The following is a 20,292-nucleotide window of genomic DNA, read 5'->3' as shown; positions in this document are numbered from 1 at the left end:
GGAGAAAATTACTTCTTGGGATAGCTAGATAACAAGAGCTGAGTCAGGCTCTGAGATTTCCATTGTAGAATAAGCTGTATTGTGCTGGTATATAGTGAATAGCAAGTCATTTATTGAATTTAGTATAATAACAAAGTAAAAGCAAAAAATATAAGTGCCTAAAGTCTTGCAGAGTCATTAGGAAAGAGAAGCAGAGTTCAACCAGAATTACTTCTTCTTCTTGGGCCCCTTAAATATTAAATCATAGTTTCAACATCACCAAAATGTGCAGACTGTAGAAATCATATGATTATTATGAACATCTGATAATTGAAAAGTTTTGGTAATTCTTTAGATATTTTCTCAGTACTAGAAGATACTGTAGAATAGGTGATAAATGTAACCAAGTGTAATACTGTATTTCTCTAGAATAGTTTTGCAAGAAATTTCTGAAGCTTTAATTCAGCAAGTTAGCTAAAATTGGAAATTGCCTAGCATTTTTACATTTATTATTATTATATTATTATTATTTCTACATTCTATTGCTTTGTATGAATCCATTAATTCTTTTAAGTCATGTGCAGTGAGAAAGTGATTGTGCAACCGCTTACATTGTTCACTTTTATTGCTTGACTTATAAAAACATGTTGAGGGCTGAAACATTACTTTCTCAAGAAAGTATTACTTTCTCAAGTGGCCATGTCCCTTCTAATTAAAATTTAGACGTATTACCTGAGACCACGAAAAGCTTTAGGAATAATAATAACTACAAATCATAATTACAGTGATAACAGAAATAGTAATAATCATGTACTTACTTTGTGCCGAGTGTTATACTAAGTGTTTTACGTATGTTTCTCATTTAATCTCCAACAAATAGATTTTCCATTATTCCCATGTTAAAGGGATACTAACACAAATTTAGTGTGGGCAAGTAATTTGCAAGAGTATAAGGCAGAGCCAGGGCTTAAACTCAGGCTTCTTTAACTGTAAAATCCACAGTGAGCCACTGTACTTTGCTTTACTTTATGATGTATTTAATGTTAAAGACAGAACAAAACCAAAATCTTTGTAAAGAAAACTAGAAAAATCTGGTTAATTAGTTCTGCTAGGTTGCCTTTTTGAGGATCAGTTATAATAAACATTCAAAAAGCTTAAGAAGGTGCATCTTCAGATTTTGTGTGCATTGAATTAGGTTGTGAAGTCTTTGAAAATCTGTCCCTGGATTTAGGTAGGATTACAGAGCACATGAGATTTAGCCCATTTTTGATGAGAAGGAAGACACAGAAATTTACTCTTTCTTCACACCTAGCTTGGGTTCCTTTTATAAAATATAGATATTGTAAAATAATTGAAATCTTGAGAAAAGACTTTTGTTAGATTTGGAACTTCCACTAGATTAATTCTCCTCTATTATGTCATTTTAATAGGTACAAGTAACGGTTCTGTCCTGGTGTACCATCTCACCAGTGGGCTGCTGCACAAGGAGTTAAGCATCCACTCGTGTGAAGTCAAGTGAGTCTGTCATTGGGATATTGAGATCATAAACATATGTAATACCAGAAAAAAGTTCTTTTGGACTTTTCTACACTGAATACTCTGCAGTGGTGATTATTTGGCTGAAAACTTTGAATAATGCATATTCATGTCCAACTAATGGCTATGTTCATCAAGGATGAGTACTAATTGTTTACTTTGTAGAGAACATTATGCAGTGGAGAATTTTTTTCTCACTTTATTTCTGCATCTTATTTATCTCTCCTAAGGTCTAGGCTGTTTTCTCACTGGATATCACTCTTTTCCCTTGTTCCGGTTTATATAGTTTGTTTCCCTTTTCTGTAAAGATCCCTCAGTAGGACTGCTCATGAAAAATTTGAATAAGGGCATTTTAATTGTTAATTAATCTCATTTATTCTTTCATTTTGAGATGTGATCTGTTTTATGAGTTCTCTGTATGCAGAGGTATCTGAGGGAAGGCTAACAGGACAGAAGGATGACTCTTGCTCTCTGTTTTAAAGTACATACATGCCATTCCAATAAACATTTTTTAAAAATAAGTAAAGTACATACATACCTGCTCCATAGCATTACCTTGCTGATCACATGACTGTATTCCTTTCTTTGCCCTGGCAATGACGGATTGTAAAGTTACACATATATAATATAAATTTATTAATCTTCCAGTATTTTTTGATAATGTTGGAACAGATGTATCCGAAAGGCCATTTCTCACTCCTGTACGTTGTATTATAGTTATAGTTCTCATGTGTGCGTTAAAATTCTTAGTGAACCCTTAGTGTGCACATTATTCGGAATAAATGCATTTTCTAAATGGGGAAGGGTCAACCCTTGAAGTATCTCAACTTCTGATTATGATGGAAGTGTCTGAAGCGTTTATGTTGCCTTATTCTTTGAAGTGCATGATTTTTTGGTACAGCCTAAGTGACTGTTTATCGCCACCTTATGCTATGCCCCTACAGTATCTCCCTAAATACATCTACATGGAGGAGTAATGTCTTCAAAAGCGTTAGGCTTTTGGGGTGCAGAGACACAGGTCTCTGCTTGGATCCTTCCAGGCTGTTGTTCATCTTTTCTCTCTCCTTCCAGTAGTCCCTGCTGCCACTGATACCTTCTCTCTCCCTTTCTTTCCTGTTTGCGTTTCTTCTCTTGACATTTCCTTTAACCCCTGGCTTTTGTGTGCAGTGTTCCCTTTTATGCCAAACACCAATCAATCAAAACTCACCATTTAATCAGTATTTGTTCTAAGGATTATGTTAAGTGTTGATACTTTACAGGCATTGTTTCATTGAATCCTCACTACAACTCTATGCAGTAGGCACTATTATTATTCCCAATTTACAGAAGAAGAAACTGAGTATTGTGGAGTCATGAAAAGGTACATGGAATTCAGTCCAGGCGTTTCAGGCTTTAGAACTGAGCTCTTAGGATACATGTGCTAAATCTCCAGCTAAAAAATTCACATAGATTAGTTGGAAACATTTTGGCAATAAGATAAAAATGTTGACTAAACCAGGATTAATGCCAGGAATTTGGTACATGCTTCTGGAAAATCAAGCACATTGTCATTTTTTTCGGAACACTGAAATCTTATTTATTTATTTATTTGTTTGTTTATTTATTTATATTGAGGTACAGCTGAGATATAACATATTAGTTTCAGATGTACAATGTAGTAATTCAATACTTGTATATATTGTGAAATGATCACCGCAGTACGTAATCTTTAATAAAGACACAATAGCTAGTTAATCAGTGAGCTATTTACTGTAAGTAAGATTGTTTTCCTGGATTGTTCAGGTCGTAGATGTCACTAAGTACGTGACTTACACATGTTATGATAATATTTGTTATTGACACCAAAATTATTTGTAATGTGTTACCTGGGGTACCAGATAACTCTAAGGGGTACGCTGCTCAGTCAGGCTAGTGTTGTGAACAATCACGCAAATATGCTCCATTTTTTTAAATATAAATTTTCCCTCTTAATTGCCATTTTGAAGATAATTCACATTTTACATCCAGAGATGGTGCCCAAGAGGATGCTAAAATACTGCTGTCTTTGTGTTTCAATTAATGCAATTATAGTATTACAATTAAAAGCCATTATGAAAATTTCACAGATGTGTTATAAAAATTGCTGAACTTATTAGCAGTAAACCCAATACGTTCTAGATACTCATATGCAAATTAAAGGCCAACTTTAGAAAGTTGTTTTTCTACTTAGTACTAAAAGTGTTTTTAAAAACCACTTCATCTTAAGTACTTCAGTCTTTAGCATACATATGGCCTGGTACTGCCTAACTACAGATAGTTGCATCTGTGCGTTTTTTGAAAGCTATGATGTTTTAACCAGTTATGCTTTACAAATATGAAGTATATATTGATCCTCTTCTGTATGCCTGTAAACAGACAAAACCTGGGAGGCTTATAATCCAGTGGAAGATACCTAGAAGTAAATAATGTAGAGTGGTACATATAGGTTTTCTTAGATTATTAGAGTTCTTATATTATTAGTTGGTGTCTTTGTCCAATAGGCTAAAATTACAATAATATAGCCTAATACTACTTTCAGTGTCAAAAACTGTTAAAACAGCAGTTTATATGGGTATCAAAACACTGATTGACTCAGTATTGCTTTGAGTACATTGAGTGATTTGTGGAAAGTAAAATGATCTCTATTTTGTCTGTCTGTAAATTTGCAGAAGTTAGTTTCATATAATGGTAGAACTTCAAGACCTTTCAGAAAGTGTTTGCCCCCGCCAGCCACCCAGTGTTGAGAAGTAGCTAACGTAGCATCCCCAGTGCAGGTGAACAGGCCCAACTTGGGAATCTGTAGGAGTCAGAACACTGAATACCTGTGGGTAGATTCTAAGGTTACAATTGTTCAGTAGTAAGGAATGCTACAAAACAAACTTAGACTGAGTCAGAAAATGAGCTGCTGTTCTTAAGAGTTTTTGTAGAGCTCAGTGTGTGGTTAAACCTAGACAGTGGTTTTCTAACCCTGGGAGCAGTGTTGTGCTCAGCTGTGTTTGACAAGAGTTTTCATTCTTTTCTTTTGAGAAATAATCCCCTCCTTATCTAATACACTTTGAAGTCCAACGTGATTTTTATTTTCTTTAGTTGATCAGTAGCAGTCAGATATACAGGCTGCTGCTGGAATCTGCTCAAAGGCAACACACTCGTGGTGCTCGATTATAAATAAGCAGCCACCCATGTTCTGTTATATCCTGAACACTGGGACATCCTGTAAACAGTGGGGAAAGCACTTCTCTGAATATGTACGGCACTTAGAAACATAAGGAGGCATGGTAGGCTTTTTTGGGACATTGTTCTTTTAATCTAACAGAATTTGCTGAGTGCCTGTCATGTGCTTAGAGAGACAGGGCATGGTACCTCCCTTTTAAGAGAGTACAGTCTACTGCAGTGCTTCTCCATCAGTCACACTGTTGTTTCCACTGAAAGCAGTTGAGGCTTCCAGGCAAAACCCTATTTGCCCTTTGAGCCTCAGCTTTAATGTTTCCCCAGGAAGCCCAGCCTGGCCCCTGAGACCAGATTCCATGTGACTCTTACAAGCTCCTGTTGAACTCAGCACTGTTCTCTTTTGAGATAGATAATACCGGATGCACTTGTATAACGTCTCTTTTCTGCTAGATTGTAGGCTCCTGAAGGACAACAGTTACCTCCATCTCATTCACATCTGTATTCCCTAGCCTAGCAAAGTCGCTGGCATGTACTGGGTACTTAATAGCACAGGCACCGGCATATATGGGGTACCTAACAGATGTATTTTTAAAAATAATAAATGAGAAGTGGGAGGACTGAAATTTTTACTGTCCAGAGGTAGTGGCATTACTATACTGGAGTATAAGTAGTTCAGATTGCCAGCAGCAAGACTTGGAAAGTATATCTTAAGGTTTCTGTGGGTAAACAGATCTGATTGAAGCTACCAGACTTATTTAGAGAACAGAAGTTCAAAATGATTCTTGTCTCCTTTTGTTCACTCTCAGTAGAAAAATTAATGAGTACTATGTGTTAGGGGAAAGAAAGAGAAACAAGACAAAGGGACTTTTCCAGTGAATAATTAACCAACTTATATAGTAGTCGCTATAGGTGCAGTTTGAGTATAGTAAATGAGGAGGCCTAATGAAGAAAATAGGGCTTGAGTTAGATCTTGAAATAAGAGTAATCATTGATGGTGATTATGAATACATACAACGCTTACTCTGTGCCAGGCCTTCTTTATGCACTCAGTGTTATTACTCCTGCACAGCAGATGAGGAAACTGAGAGGTAGAGGAACACAGAGCTGGTAAGTGCTGGAGCCGGGACTTGATACTAGATAGTATTTGAAGAGGGAAGGAGAGGGGTCATTCCAGGCATGGAAAGTCTCAAGAGTTCTCTGTTTTTAGCAGCCTAATCTGAGTGTTTCAACACAACTTTACATTTGAAGAGTTATAAATTGATAACTACAGTAATTCCCTGCTGTTGCAAATGTTATTTTCAGTTCTCTTGGGATTATCTTTGCTCCTCTGAGAAAAGACAAGTAGGTGGGTACACAGGGGTCAGTGAGGAAAAGCTACTCTCGTTAAAATAGCAAGGTTTTTTAACATCTGAACCTTTTTAACACAAGGTTCAGATGATTGAGAGGTAAGTTTGATGCCGAATGGCTTTGAAAGTCACAGAGAAGAGTTTGGATTTGATGCAGGAGCCATTGTATTGATACCTTTTCTTGGGCAGGTGAGAGACATGTTCAGAGCAGTATTAATGCTAAATTTAGCAATAGCATTAAAATTGGAGTAGAAGTGGAAAAACTAGATCAGAGGTCAGCAAACATTTTCCGTAAAGGACAGATGGCAAATATTTTAAGCTTTGTAGGCCATAAAATTTCTGTCACAATTACTCAGCCCTGCCATTGTATTGTGAAAGCAGCCATAGACATTATGTCATTGTTAAAAATGGTTGTCCTGTAAATGCTGAATGAGCAATTGCGTATAGAACAGAGGTTTAGACTTGCCTCCCAGCCAGCTACCTTGTAAGCAATGCAGGGTAATAGTAGTGTTTCTCACTTCTTTTTGTGACTCTGATGAATTCACTTGTCCTGGGTCCCCCCATTTTCCATTGATGATGAAGCCAGTTATGTTAGTGGGAAAAAAACATGGACTCACCTACTATCAGTCCCAAATAAAGGGGACTCCCAGGACATTAGGTTGATAGGTTACTGTCTTGTCATACGTGTCTGATTTTTCTTTTATGCTTTTCTCTAATTGACATACTGTTTGGAACGTTCAGCCACTTCCAAATCTAGTAGCTCAGTTTGTATTGTTTGCTTCAGGAATTTCTGCTTCCTGACCAACTAGGAATTTTGATAAAATTTGATAAAGTTCCTACGTGTACTCAACATTAAGCAGTCTGCTCAGAATATTTCTGTACCACTTGTTTTTAAACAGTGGAATTCTTGGCAAATACTGTGATGTGACTCTCTTCCTTTGCCAGATTTTAATAGCTATTCTAGTGCTATGAATTCTGATAACTAACCTGTCTTTTTATTGGATTTGGAGATAAAGTTTTAATTAGAAATAATTTTATATATGTTGGAAATGTATGATAATATAGTCTCAAATAAATGTCATATTAATATAATTCCTTAATTAACTTGTATAATAAAATTTAGGTCATAGAAAAAACTTAATTTTCAAATAAATTTTTCAAACAAAAAAAGAATATTAGATTAATCTTTGTTTAATTTCTCATTATAGGGGTATTGAATGGACGAGTTTAACTGGTTTTCTTTCTTTTTCTACCTCAACACCAAACAACATGGGATTAGTGAGAAACGAACTTCAGCTGGTTGATCTTCCAACAGGTTTGTGTATTTAGACTATTAAGATATTTAAAATGGTACCATCATATTGATCAAAGATGTTGCTATTTATAAAACATGTTCCAAAGTACTTTCTTTCACCTTGGAGTTTTTTCTCATTTATATATTCATTTTTATATATTCTATGTTTATGTATTCATCTTTTGGTTGTTCTATAATAATTGCCTTGGAAAAGACTCATCATTGTTTGTATGTAAATTGTGTTAACACAAGTGCATGGTAAATGGAGTACCATTAGCCTGAATGGACAAATTCATAAATATGGTATCAGTTGTACTTTCAAGTACATTGTTGTAGATAACCAGAAGTACAGTTTTAAAATAAATCTTTGTAGTTACACTTTATTAGATTCTCTTTTAAAAATTTTGGCCTTTGCAGGAAACCCTTAAAAATCTTATAAATAAGGATTCTTTTTAAATGCTTAAATTTAAAACTTTTGATAATCTCTGGCTGGCTAAATAGGAAAACTTAATTTCGGAGTTTAAAGACTTTACAATAGGAAATATTCCAGTAAAGTAACTTGTTCACGATTGTTAAAAACCTACAGCCCAGTGAGTTTCAAAATAAGAACTTGGAAATAGAGTAAGGTGAAGGTTTTATATTATTTTATATATAGCACATGGAATGATTTCAAATAGTTTTTTTTTTTTACAAAATTGTGGGGAGTTTTTTTTTAAATGGCTTAGCAATATGAATATATGTAGATAGTTTTAACCAATAAGTTACATGTGTGTATAATAAATCATATACATGGTTGCTTCCTTGTATTCTCAATATATATTTCTAATTTATAGTTGTTCTTACTTATCAGAGTATGTTACTAAACCTCAAAGAATTAGCCCCACTTTAGTCCAGTGTTGCTCTAGTCTAATTGGAAATGACCTGCCCGGTGACCCCTATCCCTACATTCCTGATTTGCCAATAAACTGGCACTGGTCACTGTAGTTACATGGTGGCCCAGGGAAGAAATGCTGTTCTGTAGTATCATTCACTAAAAAAATGCCTGTTCATTTTTTCCAATCAGCTCAGGTCTAGGACTGTTAGATAACTTAAAATCTGTCTTTCACAGATTTATTTTTGAGGAACAAATTTCTGAGTAATAGTTACTGACTTTTTAGGTGGGACATTTAAATTCATTGATTATAGACTTTTACAGCCTTGCCTTCTAAGGAGGGCAGCCGACTAGCAGAGCCAGGAAAGGATATAGGGTGTTTGGCGAATAATAATAGTGAGATTCTGTTTGATGGCATTGAAGAGCAGGGAGACATATAGGCATCCATTTGTCTTTGAATTGAGTATGTTCTCTCTTTTGTTTAATGTAATAGAAATCTAGGAAAAGATATTAAAATATATTTGTTCAGGGACTTCCCTGGTGGCACAGTGGTTAAGAATCCACCTGCTAACGCAGGGGAAACGGGTTCGATCCCTGGTCCGGGAAGATCTCACAAGCCCTTGAGCCACAACTACTGAGCCTGTGCGCCACAACTACTGAAACCATGCGCCGCAACTACTGAAGCCTGCATGCTCTAGGGCCTGTGTGCCACAGCTACTGAGCCTGTGCGCCTAGAGCCCATGCTCTGCAACAAGAGAAGCCACCGCGATGAGAGCCCACACACCACAATGAAGAATAGACCCTGCTCGTTACAACTAGAGAAGGTCCACTCGCAGCAACGAAGACCCAACGCAGCCAAAAAAAATGTATATTTGTTCAAACATAAAGTAGAACTTGCATTTTTTAAGTTATAGAAAACCATTTAGCTTCTTTGGCTATTAACTAATTCTTAATATTCCCCAGTTTCAGTTTATAGAGACCTTTTGATAGGAACATGTCAAAATATTGTAGTTGAGTATTTTGCACATGGGACAAGAAATCTTAAATACCTGTTCAAAGAGTGTTTTCTCCACTAGTTAGTATTTGTAAACATGAAAATATTTATATTACTTTGAATGTACCAGTAGTTTTTACAGTAAGTAGTTGCTTTACCATAGATGCATTAAAACTTTAGAAATTGGTATTTCTAAATTTCTAAGATTAAATTATTTGAAAGAAACCACAGAAGGACTTCAAGAAATTCTATAAAAAAATGAAAAAATATTTTTATAAAGTAGATATTTGAATGTAAGTAATATACTGTTGGTCTTTAACTTGTAATACTTTTGAGTACTTGAGAATACTTTTGAATTTAGATTATTAGAAACAGCTTAGAAGCAAATGGAAGAGTGAACAGGAATAGACGGTAGCACTGATCAAATTACACTGGTACAGCTTTTAGTTTCTTACATGTTTTATGTGCTTTTTTACCTTTTCTTTAATATTTGCAATTAAAGGTAGGAGCATTGCTTTTCGTGGTGAACGAGGTAATGATGAATCGCCCATCGAAATGATTAAAGTATCTCATTTAAAGTAAGTGTCATCCTAAAAAAAAATTCTCTGGTCTTGTCACAAGGTAATCTCAGGGGTTTTTTTATCTTTAAGAAAGGGAGAGTATGCGTGCATGCGTATAGAATTTCTTAGTGACAGCAAACTGTGATGTGCAGCCATATCAAAGAAAATATTTTAATCGCAAAATTAAGTTGCTATTGCTTTTAATTCTCCACTTCTAAAAAGACAAGGTAACTTATCTGAACCTTAACATTTCATTCGATTGGTAAAACCAGTAACCCCATTGTGTTCCACTATAGCTATGTTGATATAAATGCCTGTCACTCACTAAGAAATGTTATTTGTTGTCTGGTGAAATTCTTATTTCAACTTCCACCTCAGTTTGGGTTTACTGAGTAAAAGAATTCATTTTCCTTATTTGTAATTTAGATCTAATTCCAGTAAGTTTCTGAGTTTTTTGTTCCAAGGGAAAATAAATGTAAAGCAGGATTATTGACAACAGAGACTGAATGAAAACTAATCAAAAGAACAAAGAAAGAAGGAGTAAGCACTCTGAAATTGTTTTTAAAATTGCTTTAGCTTTTCGAGGATCTTTGCATTTCCATATAAATTTTAGACTCAACTTACCAGTTTTACCATAAAAGCTTCCTAGGATTTTGATTTTCATTGCATCGCATCCGTGGATCAACATGGGGAAGAATTGACGTCTACCGAGTTTTGTGATTCATGAACGTGGTGTATCTCTCCACTTATTTAGTTCTTCTTTAATTTCTTTCAATAATCTTGTGTAGTTTCCAGCATATAGGTCTTACGCATCATTTGTGAATTTTTTTTTGCTTTTTCTTTGATGCTATTATAAATGGTGTTTTTTCTTTTTTTATTTCAATTTTCAATTATTATTTATATACTGAAATAGTTAATTTTTTACTGAGGTAATATTTATTTATAACATTATGTAAGTTTCATGTGGACAGCACTGTATTGATACTTCTGTGTACCCTACAGCGTGCTCACCACCAAAAATTTATTTTCCATCTGTCACCACACGTTTGATCTCCTTTACCCATTTTGCCCTCTTTCCTACCTCTTTCCCTCTGGTAACCACTACTCTGTTCTCTGTATCTACATGTTTATTTTAATTTGGTTTGGTTTGTTTATTTTGTTTTTTTAATTTGTTTATGTTTTTTATATTCCACATATGAGTAAAATCACATGGTATTTGTCTTCCTCTGACTTATTTCACTTAGCATAATACCCTTATGGTCCATTCACATTGTTGCAAATGGCAGGATATTCTTTTTATGGCTGAATAATATTCCATTGTGTGTATGTATGTATATATATATATATATATATATATATATATATATATACACCACATCTTCTTTATCCATTCCTCTGTTGATGGGCACTTAAGTTGATTCTGTATCTTGGCTATTGTAATTAATGTGACGATGAACATGGGAGATGCAGGTATCTTTTCGGATTTTTTTTTTTTTATTCTTTGGATAAATACCCAGAAGTGGGATAAGTGGATCATATGGTAGTTCTATTCTTAATTTTTTTAGGAATCTTCATACTGTCGTCCATAGTGGCTACACCAATTTACATTTCCACCAACTGAGGGTTCCCTTTTCTCCGTGTCCTCACCAATACTTATTTCTTATCTTTTTGATAATAGCCATTCTGACAGGTGTGAAGTGATATCTCATTATGGTTTTGATTTGCATTTCCAAGTAATTAGTGATGTTGAACATCTTTTCACGTGCCATCTGTGTGTCTTTGGAAAAAAGTCTATTTACCTCCTCTGGCCAGTTTTTAATCAGGTTGTTTGTCTTTTTGTTGTGGAGTTGTATGAGTTCTTTATATATTTTGGATATTAACCCCTTATTAGATATATCATTTGCAAATATCTTCTCCCATTCGGTAAGTTGTCTTTTTTGTTTTATTTATTGTTTCCTTTGCTGTGCAGAAGCTTTTTATTTTGATGTAATCCCATTTGTTTATTTTTGCTTTTGTTTCCCTTGCCTGAGGAGACATATCTAGAAAGATATTGCTGTAGATATATCTAGATACCCTTTATCAGGTTGAGGAAATTTTTTGTTCCTAGTTTGCTGAAACTTTGTATCATTGAGTAGGTGTTGAATTTTGTCATATGCTTTTTTTGCATTTATGGACATCATCATTTGGTGTGTTTTTGTTTTGTTCTTTAAGTTGGCTTAATATGGTGAATTATATTGCTTGATTTCTCAGATGTTAAACTTGACATTCCTGGGATAAACTCCACTTGGTCATGATGTATTAGTGGATTTGATTTGCTAATATTTTGATATATTGTTGGGTTTGATTTACTGATATTTTATTAGGGATTTTTGCATCTGAGTTCATGAAGGATATTGGTCTAGTTTTTGTGTAATATCCTTGACTGGTTTTGGAATCAGGGTAATGACCTTGTAAAATGCGTTGTGAAATATTTCCTCCTCTTCTTTTTTCTAGGCGAGTGTGTGTAGAATTGATATTATTTCTTCCTTAAATAGGGCGAATTCACTGAGGAACCCATCTGGGTCTAGAATTTTTTTTGCAGTGAAGTTTTAAAATATAAATTCATCTTCTTTCATAGATGCCAAGCTATTCAGGTTATATATATATTTCTTTCAGTACACTTTGGTAATTGGTGTCTTTCAAGTAATCTGTCCATTCATTTCATTGAAGTTGTTGAATTTATTGATATAAGCTTGTTCATAATAATTCCCTTATTCTTTTACTGGCTGTGTGATCTGAGTAATGTCTCTTTCATTTCTGATAATCAGTAAATTATGTCAATTTTATTAATTTTTTCAAATAAACTTCTATGGTTTCTTTGATTTTTCTCCCTGGTTTTCTGTTTTCTGTTTCATTGACTGCCATGCTTATCATATCCTTTTGATTCATTCACTTCTTTATCATTGTGAAATAATCCTGTTTGTCTTTGGTAATATTCTTTGTTCAGAAGTTTGTCTGATTTGTCTGATTAGTATAGCCACTCTAGCTTTCTTTTGATTAGTGTTTGTATGGCATATCTTTTTCCTTCCTCCTATTTGTAACTTATCTCTGTCTTTAAAGTTGATTTCTTATACAGAGCATATAATAGGGACTTGTTTTACTGTTTGATCTGATAATCTTTGCTTCTAATTGCATTGTTTAAATTATTCATATTTAATGTAATTATCAATATGGCATATGTTTTCATCTACCATCTTGGTAGTTATTTTCTCTTTTTTTCATTTTGAATGAATTAATATAGTTTATAATTATATTAGGTTTAATTCCTCATATGCAAAATATCAGTTAGTATAACCCACATAAGAACAAAAGTTCTTTGGAGGAGAGCCTCAATAATTTTTTTAAATGTAAGGGAGTCCTGGGACTAAGAAGTTTGAGAATTGCTCAAACTGTTTGGACTCCAGTCTCTTCTATTTCCAGTCAGTCTTGACTCTACACAAGCTTACTAAATTAGTACATCTTAAACAACTGATCACATTATCACCACTGCTTCAGAACTCAGTGATCTGCTATTCTCTGCAGGATGAATCTCTACACATGCTAGCACTGCATTTTAGGGTGTCTTAGGGATTTTATAATGTGAATCCAAAATTCACATTTTAGCCTTCTTTCTCATGATGATTGCTGTCACATACTCTGCATTTCAAACAGCATGTTCCCCCGAACACCCTGTGTCCTTTCCTGTCTTTTGCCATTTATCACACTTGTAACTCTGCCTAGAATGCCATTTTCCTATTGTCAAAATTAATCTCAACTTTCATAGTGAATCTTTATAGCATTTACCAGATTCTCTTTTGTATTAGTTATTTACATACATGCCTTTACTTGTTTTTATATTAGATGTAATAAAAAAATGTAACATATTGCATTTGTATAATCCATCACGGTTTATAAAATTCTTTCATGTGTGCTGGTCCTTTTTTTTTTTTTTTTATCCTTACAGTATTTAGTGAGGTATGTAAGACAGGTGTTGCCATTTTAAAGATAAGCAGAATAAAACTCAAAAGGTCACATGGTTTGCCTGAGGTCACATAATTATCAAGTGGGAGTCCTTTGATAACACTGAGCTACAGGGATCTTCCTACTCTGTCACATTTCCTCACTGTCAGCATGATAGAAACTTTACTTACTTTTTCATTTAATTTTTACGTAACCTGCATACCAATCAATCCATTGATGTAAGTAGTGGTATTTTCATGTGTTGATGAGAAAATTGAGCCGCAGGAGGGTTATTGTAAGATGTGGCACCAGGATGTGAACTCATGCCTTTTCTCATCACTCTGAGCTGGGCTCCTTGCCTAATTATGGCTATGTGGCTCTCACAGGTCATTTTAGAGCTTTACCTTCTTAGGACTATATTAATCATGAGGGCTAAAGGTTAGTTTAAATTCTCTTTGTTTAGAATGTGTCATCTGAGCTTTCTGATTTACTGAACTTTTTATTTGCACTGCTTGTGAAAATTTTGCAAAAAGAGGTTTATTTAGTAATTTTGTTTATTTTAGGCAGTATTTGGCAGTTGTATTCAAAGATAAACCCCTGGAGTTATGGGATGTTAGGACCTGTACCATTCTTAGAGAAATGTCCAAAAACTTCCCTGCAATAACTGCTTTGGTAAGTTACAATTTAAGAAGTAAACATTTTATTTAGATATGTATATATGTGGTGAATATTTTTCTTTAGCTTGAATTGAAATCATTACTCCTGTGTATTTTCTTGTCAAAAATGTGTATTCAGAGAAGATGATCTAAACAAATGGAGGTAACTCTTATTTTCTTGGATGGGTTAAGCTAATATTATATTAAATTCCAATTAAAATTTAATTTAGATATTTTGAGGAACATGATAAACATATTCTAAAATATTTATGGAAAAATAAAGGTCATAGTCAACCTTGAAAAAAGAGGAGTAATGTAGGCAGTATGGGTAGGGGTTGGACCCATCCTACCCCATACAGTACATATTATTAAACCGTAGACATAAAAGCAGTGTCATATTGGCCCAAGAAACAGAAATGGATCAGTATAATAAAGAGCTCATTAACAGACCCATGAATGTTTGCAAACTGATTGTACAGTAAAGTAGCTCACAAACCCAAGAGGAGGGACAGACTGTTTAGTAGACAGTATTGGGGAAACTGTCTCACTTTATGGAGAAAAATACTGGATCTCTGCATAATACCATATTCAGAGGTGGGCTCCACAGGATTAATGACCTAAATGTAAAAAAAAGTAAAGCTATAAAATTAATACAAGTACAGAAGAGTATTTTTCTCTTCTGGGGGCAAAAGAGGGTATCCGAAGCTCAAACCAAAAGGCAAAAAAATTGAATGAATTTGATTATATCAAGATTGGTGCTTTCTATTCAATGAATCAGACCATTGTCAAGGTTAAATATAGAAGACAAATTGAAAAAAGAAATTTTCCAGAGTCTAAGATGGACAAAGGGCTAACTAATCCCTCTAAGGGATTAGTATTGTGGGAACTCCTGCAATGAAGCTACAGGAGCCCCAGTGGAGGGATGAACAAGCATGTGAGCAGTTAATGAATGGCAGAGAAACCTAAAAGGCCAACAAGCATGTGAAGAAATGTTCAAACTCATCGGTTTTGAGATGTGCAAAGTAAAATAACCATGATATACCTTTTAGACTAACAAAAATTGGAAAGCCAGGTAGCATCCCATGTGGGTGTAATATGGGCTGTAGGAATTCCTTGGCACTGCTGATAGGTATGTAGACCAGTGAAGCCATTCTGCAGAGCAAACTGGCAGCACTTAGGCAAACACAGACATCCCCTGTGTCCCAGCTGATCAGCTTCTGGTCATACAGGAACTTCTGTGAGGATATTGACTGCAGTGTAATTTGCCGTGAGGAGAGTATAGAGACAATCTGGGTGTCTTTTGCTGGGAAACTAAACTAAAAACTAGGCTAAAAATTAGCAGATGTACCTATGGAGTGTTATATAACATGCAGAAACAACAGAGGTGGGACTTGAATACATTGCACTGAGTAAAAAGAGTTAGAAACAGGATGAGATATATAACACACTACTGTTAATGCAGATCACAAATATGTGCATGTAAAATAACTGCATGTTAAGAATTTATACATATGAGAGGATATTAGATTAAATGCATTAGAATAATCAGGAATAAATAAATAAAAGGAGAGGTTTGGGGTGGACCTACAGATGATAATGGGCCATGATTGGAGGAGTGTGATCATCTCACCTTGTGTACCTAAGGGGGAGGTGGGGAGGTAAGGAGTGGGAGATACCATAATTAAACGTATTATTTTCATTCTGTAAAAAATGAAAGCATCAAAAGTTTAAAACCTGTTGGAGTTGGCCATTAAGCTCTTTTCCCTTAAGCTGTAATTGAAGATTAGATGTAGAAGGAAATAGAGGTAGATCTTTAAAATCTTTTACCATAAGCTGTAATGAAGATGCATTCATTCAACCTTTCTAAAAAAAGTAAAACCTAAGAACAGATTGTGAATTCATGTGTAGTAATAATAAGTGACGCTGGGCAATGGCGGGTATGCCCAGCTCTTCTGGAAGGGTTCTTTGACAGAGAAACTGATCACTTGTGGGCATGTCTATCTTTGCTCCACAGGAGTGGTCACCTTCTCACAACTTGAAGAGTCTAAGAAAGAAACAGCTGGCTACCCGAGAGGCCATGGCCCGCCAGACCGTGGTCTCAGATACAGAGCTGAGTGTTGTTGAGTCATCTGTGATCAGGTACCCTGTTTCCGCCCCTGTCGTTTGTAATAGCCAAGTCATGGTTGGGAAATTGACAAGTGTCATCCCAAGGCACCGCTAGTCTGCTTTTGAACATACGTTGGTGTTTCAGTACATGCTCATATTACTATAGAGTTAGTTTTAGTATTGCACTGCTTGGTGCAGTTTGCAGCAGTAACCTGTGCAGTAACATCTACACATCAGCACCCGTTAGTGAATATGATCATTCTCAGTGCCCTTCTGCTCCATAAACTTCAGCTTCTGAAATTCAAATGAATGTAGCATGAATATCCAGATGGATCATATTGTCATTTATGTTCACCAAAGGAAAGGTATTAGGAGTTCTAACTTATGTACCACCCCGTCCCCATCCCCACTAAATTTACAAACAAAAAACTTCAGAGAGAATGATGAGTCGAGGTAAGGCCTCTGTTCTGCAGCGGAAACAGCAAAAAGGCTTTTTTTCTTGTGTGAGGTCTAGATCACCACATTTTTCTGTGCAAGGTAAACGTTCACTCGTGGCGTTAGGAGTAATTTGTGTTTTCCTATTATTGCTAGGCAAAGATTAGTTTCAGCCTTTCTTTTTTTAAAAATGGTTTTGACCTCCTGTTAATGCATCTGTATTTGGGGCGAGTTAATTAATTATGTCACTCTAGGGAAAAGAAATATCTTTATCTTATTTTCCTCTATCCCAAAGCTTGTTGCAGGAGGCTGAGAGTAAATCTGAACTCAGTCAGAACATCTCTGCCCGGGAGCATTTTGTGTTTACCGATAGTGATGGCCAAGTTTATCATCTCACTGTTGAAGGAAACTCAGTGAAAGATAGTGCTCGGATTCCACCAGACGTGAGTCCAACCTGTGATTAAATCTTCATTAAGATTTCTTATCAAAGTCCTTATTGGTTCTATATCCAGTGAAGCCATAGTTGAGTTTGAAAACTATCTCAGAAAAGTGTAATGTAACTAAACTTTACTAAGGAGCTATTATCACTGATTAAACTTGTTCCATACTGCTAGAGAATAGCGTTATAACTGTTTCGATTAAGTGCTTAACCATGTGCTACTCATTTTTATCACTATAATAATCCATGAGGAATTATTTACATTTTATCTATGACAAGACTGAGGGAGAGTGAGTAACTTTCCCCAGGTTGCCCAGCCTAGTGACATGGCAGAGCAGCATCTTAAACCCAGGTCTGTCTGTCTGACTCTAGTTTCTCTTCTTTCCATTTCAAGCATTACCCTGAAGGATTTGACTAAAATCTAGTATTATTTTTGGGTAATAGTAATCAGGTTGTAGGTATAAAAATATTCATTAATATTTACTAACATATATATCCTCCTGTGGGCTTGTGGAGTTCTCTAACCAAGGTTTTGTAGTTAATAATTTGTGTCAACGTGTATCTCACAGGTTGTTTTTAATGGATGGATGAAGAAAATGTTTTTGTTAACGTATAATACTATAACCGTTAAGTGGAGGATGAGATGGTTTTTAAAATATATATATATTTATTTAAAATTGCCATCTAAAAATGGAATGTTGTAGTCGAATGCCAGCCCCCCCCATATTTTACAGATGGTTCAGAGTCTCATGAGGTTGCAGTGAGGATGTTGGCTGGGGCAGGGGATCCCCTTCCCACATGGCTCACTCACATGGCTATTAATGCTGGCCGTGATGAGAGGCCTTGGTTCTTCCTTACATGAACCTCTCCATAGGGCTGCCTGAGTGTCCTCAGACATGGCAGCTAGCTTCCTCCAGAGCGAGTGATCAAAGAGAGAGCAAAAGAAAGCTGCAGTGTCTTTTAGGACCTCGTTTTCAGAAGTCACATTTTCACAGTATGCTGTTGGGTCACTGTTCATTGTGGGAGGTGACTACCAAAGGACGTGAATACCAAAGGCAGAATCAGGTAGGGGGGTGGGCCTCTTAGGGGCTGGCTACCACATCTTCCTTATTAACAACTTTAGAAGAATTGAGGGCATCCAAAAAACCTTCATTAATAAAAATTGAAACTAGCATGTGAAAGTGCTTTTCAAACTGTAATTACATTTTTACTGTTATATAGAACAAGTCATATCTGAGACTTAGTAATGTCTATTTGAAACTCTCTAATATTGCCAAAAGTTTTCACTAGTGTGAAAATAATGCAAATGTGAAAAATTGATATTTGGTAGTTATAAGTAGGAGCAGTAACTTTAAGTGTGTAGCAAGAAAAGCTACAGTTAAAGGGTGTGGACATAAGAGTTGCAGTGTAATGAGCTGTCCTCTGGAAAATCAGTTTGCTTTCTTAGTAATATTCAGAGCTCCTCCTCTAGACTCCAGAGAAGGACCCATCTGAACTCCGATAGTGGCACTTGCAAATAACTCAGTCTCTCTGTTTTCTAATCACGTCGCATTTGAGATTAGAATAGAAATAATCCAATAATTTTTGAGATTCTAGTTCCCCCCACCCTAAAAAAAAGTTTAAAATTTTTGAACATTAGACACATGAATTTTCCTTTTTGTAACTGCTTCTTTCAGGATTATTGCACCACACAGCTTTTAAGATTCTACACTGTTTTATGGAGATCTGAAGTCAGGATATAGCAAGTCTCTATTCTGCCTGCCAGATTATTTTATTCCGCAGCTAGAAGCAGCTTCCTCAAGGAATGACCAGCCTTATTAGTGAAATTAGTGCATATTTTAGAGCAGATTATTTTTAGGGAAAGAGAATTAAGCATCTAGTATATAAAACATGAGAAATTGGTTTTGGTTCATTATTTTTATTTGCAGTAATCAAAATATTTTTCAATGACTAATATGTAGAATTTAGGCAGAGGTTTTGTTTGTTTATTTTAATCCAATATTTATCTTACCCTCCTCCCAAATGTAAAGTATTAAACATTTGTTTTGAGTTGAAACTTCCCCTGAGTTTTGGCCCCAGAACTATACAGTATATAAAAATGGGGGGGAAAAAAAAAGGAAAAAAAAAAAATGGAAAAGAAGAAGAAAGCTTGACATATTTTAAATTATGTTCTCATGGAGAGTTTATAGTTGACTGACTGCCTTTATTCAGAAAATCAGAACAGCAGGAGAGAATGAACGTCTTTGCTTTGCTGCCAGCCTTACTTCTCATCTTCTGAACATCATAGTTTACATGTAGGCAACATATCAATGTCAACTAATAATACTCTATCATAGAGTTTTAAATCTTACACTGGTTCTCTTGGGATTATTTGGAGCCACAAAGCGAGTTTGTGCCACGTCCTCTGAAAGCACCTTAGACTTTCCATATGGCTTATATCCCATCAACAAGCTCTTAGGTAGAAAGGTCTGGGTTGTTTAATTGTGCAGTTGTATTAATACATCACTTGTAATTCTAAGCTGGTAACACTGATTTCTGGGCAAATTTAAACTTTAATATTCTAATTTTTAGAAGTTAGAAAATAAGATTATAAAATGTAAAAAAAAATTTAAGACTGAAAAAGTAAATTTAAAGGCAAATTCTTAAACATTCTGTTAATATGGTCAGGAGAATAGAAATAAGATCTTTATACTATACAGAATTCTGTTTAACATAGCTTTCTAAGTTTTTTATTAATTGAATTCATTAAAATACTCGCTTTTAATCCAATTTTTTCTTTCGCTTCTTGACTAACACTATGATTTATGCAGTATTTGGTGTGTGTGCAAGTCTATTAATAGCCAATTTGGCAAACCCTTGGAACTTTCCTACTTAGTATCGATGCCATGAGAACTAAACACGTGAATTTTTAT

At 35.1% G+C, this 20,292-nt stretch overlaps 1 protein-coding gene across 1 annotated transcript in view; it reads left to right on the top strand.

Annotated features, from left to right (window-relative positions):
- Positions 1-20,292, top strand: part of WDR11 (WD repeat domain 11) — a 54,021-nt gene that overhangs the window by 20,222 nt on the left and 13,507 nt on the right. The window contains exons 11-16 of the mRNA XM_059899909.1: positions 1,410-1,494; positions 7,256-7,362; positions 9,709-9,784; positions 14,308-14,416; positions 16,415-16,539; positions 17,237-17,384. Coding sequence (XP_059755892.1) covers positions 1,410-1,494; positions 7,256-7,362; positions 9,709-9,784; positions 14,308-14,416; positions 16,415-16,539; positions 17,237-17,384 — 650 coding nt within the window. The remainder of the gene's footprint in view (positions 1-1,409; positions 1,495-7,255; positions 7,363-9,708; positions 9,785-14,307; positions 14,417-16,414; positions 16,540-17,236; positions 17,385-20,292) is intronic.

The sequence above is a fragment of the Balaenoptera ricei genome, chromosome 16, assembly GCF_028023285.1.
Source record: "Balaenoptera ricei isolate mBalRic1 chromosome 16, mBalRic1.hap2, whole genome shotgun sequence".
NCBI classification, from domain to species: domain Eukaryota; kingdom Metazoa; phylum Chordata; class Mammalia; order Artiodactyla; family Balaenopteridae; genus Balaenoptera; species Balaenoptera ricei.
Note: the sequence above shows the minus strand (reverse complement) of the source record. Positions and strands in the feature narration are given on the sequence as shown.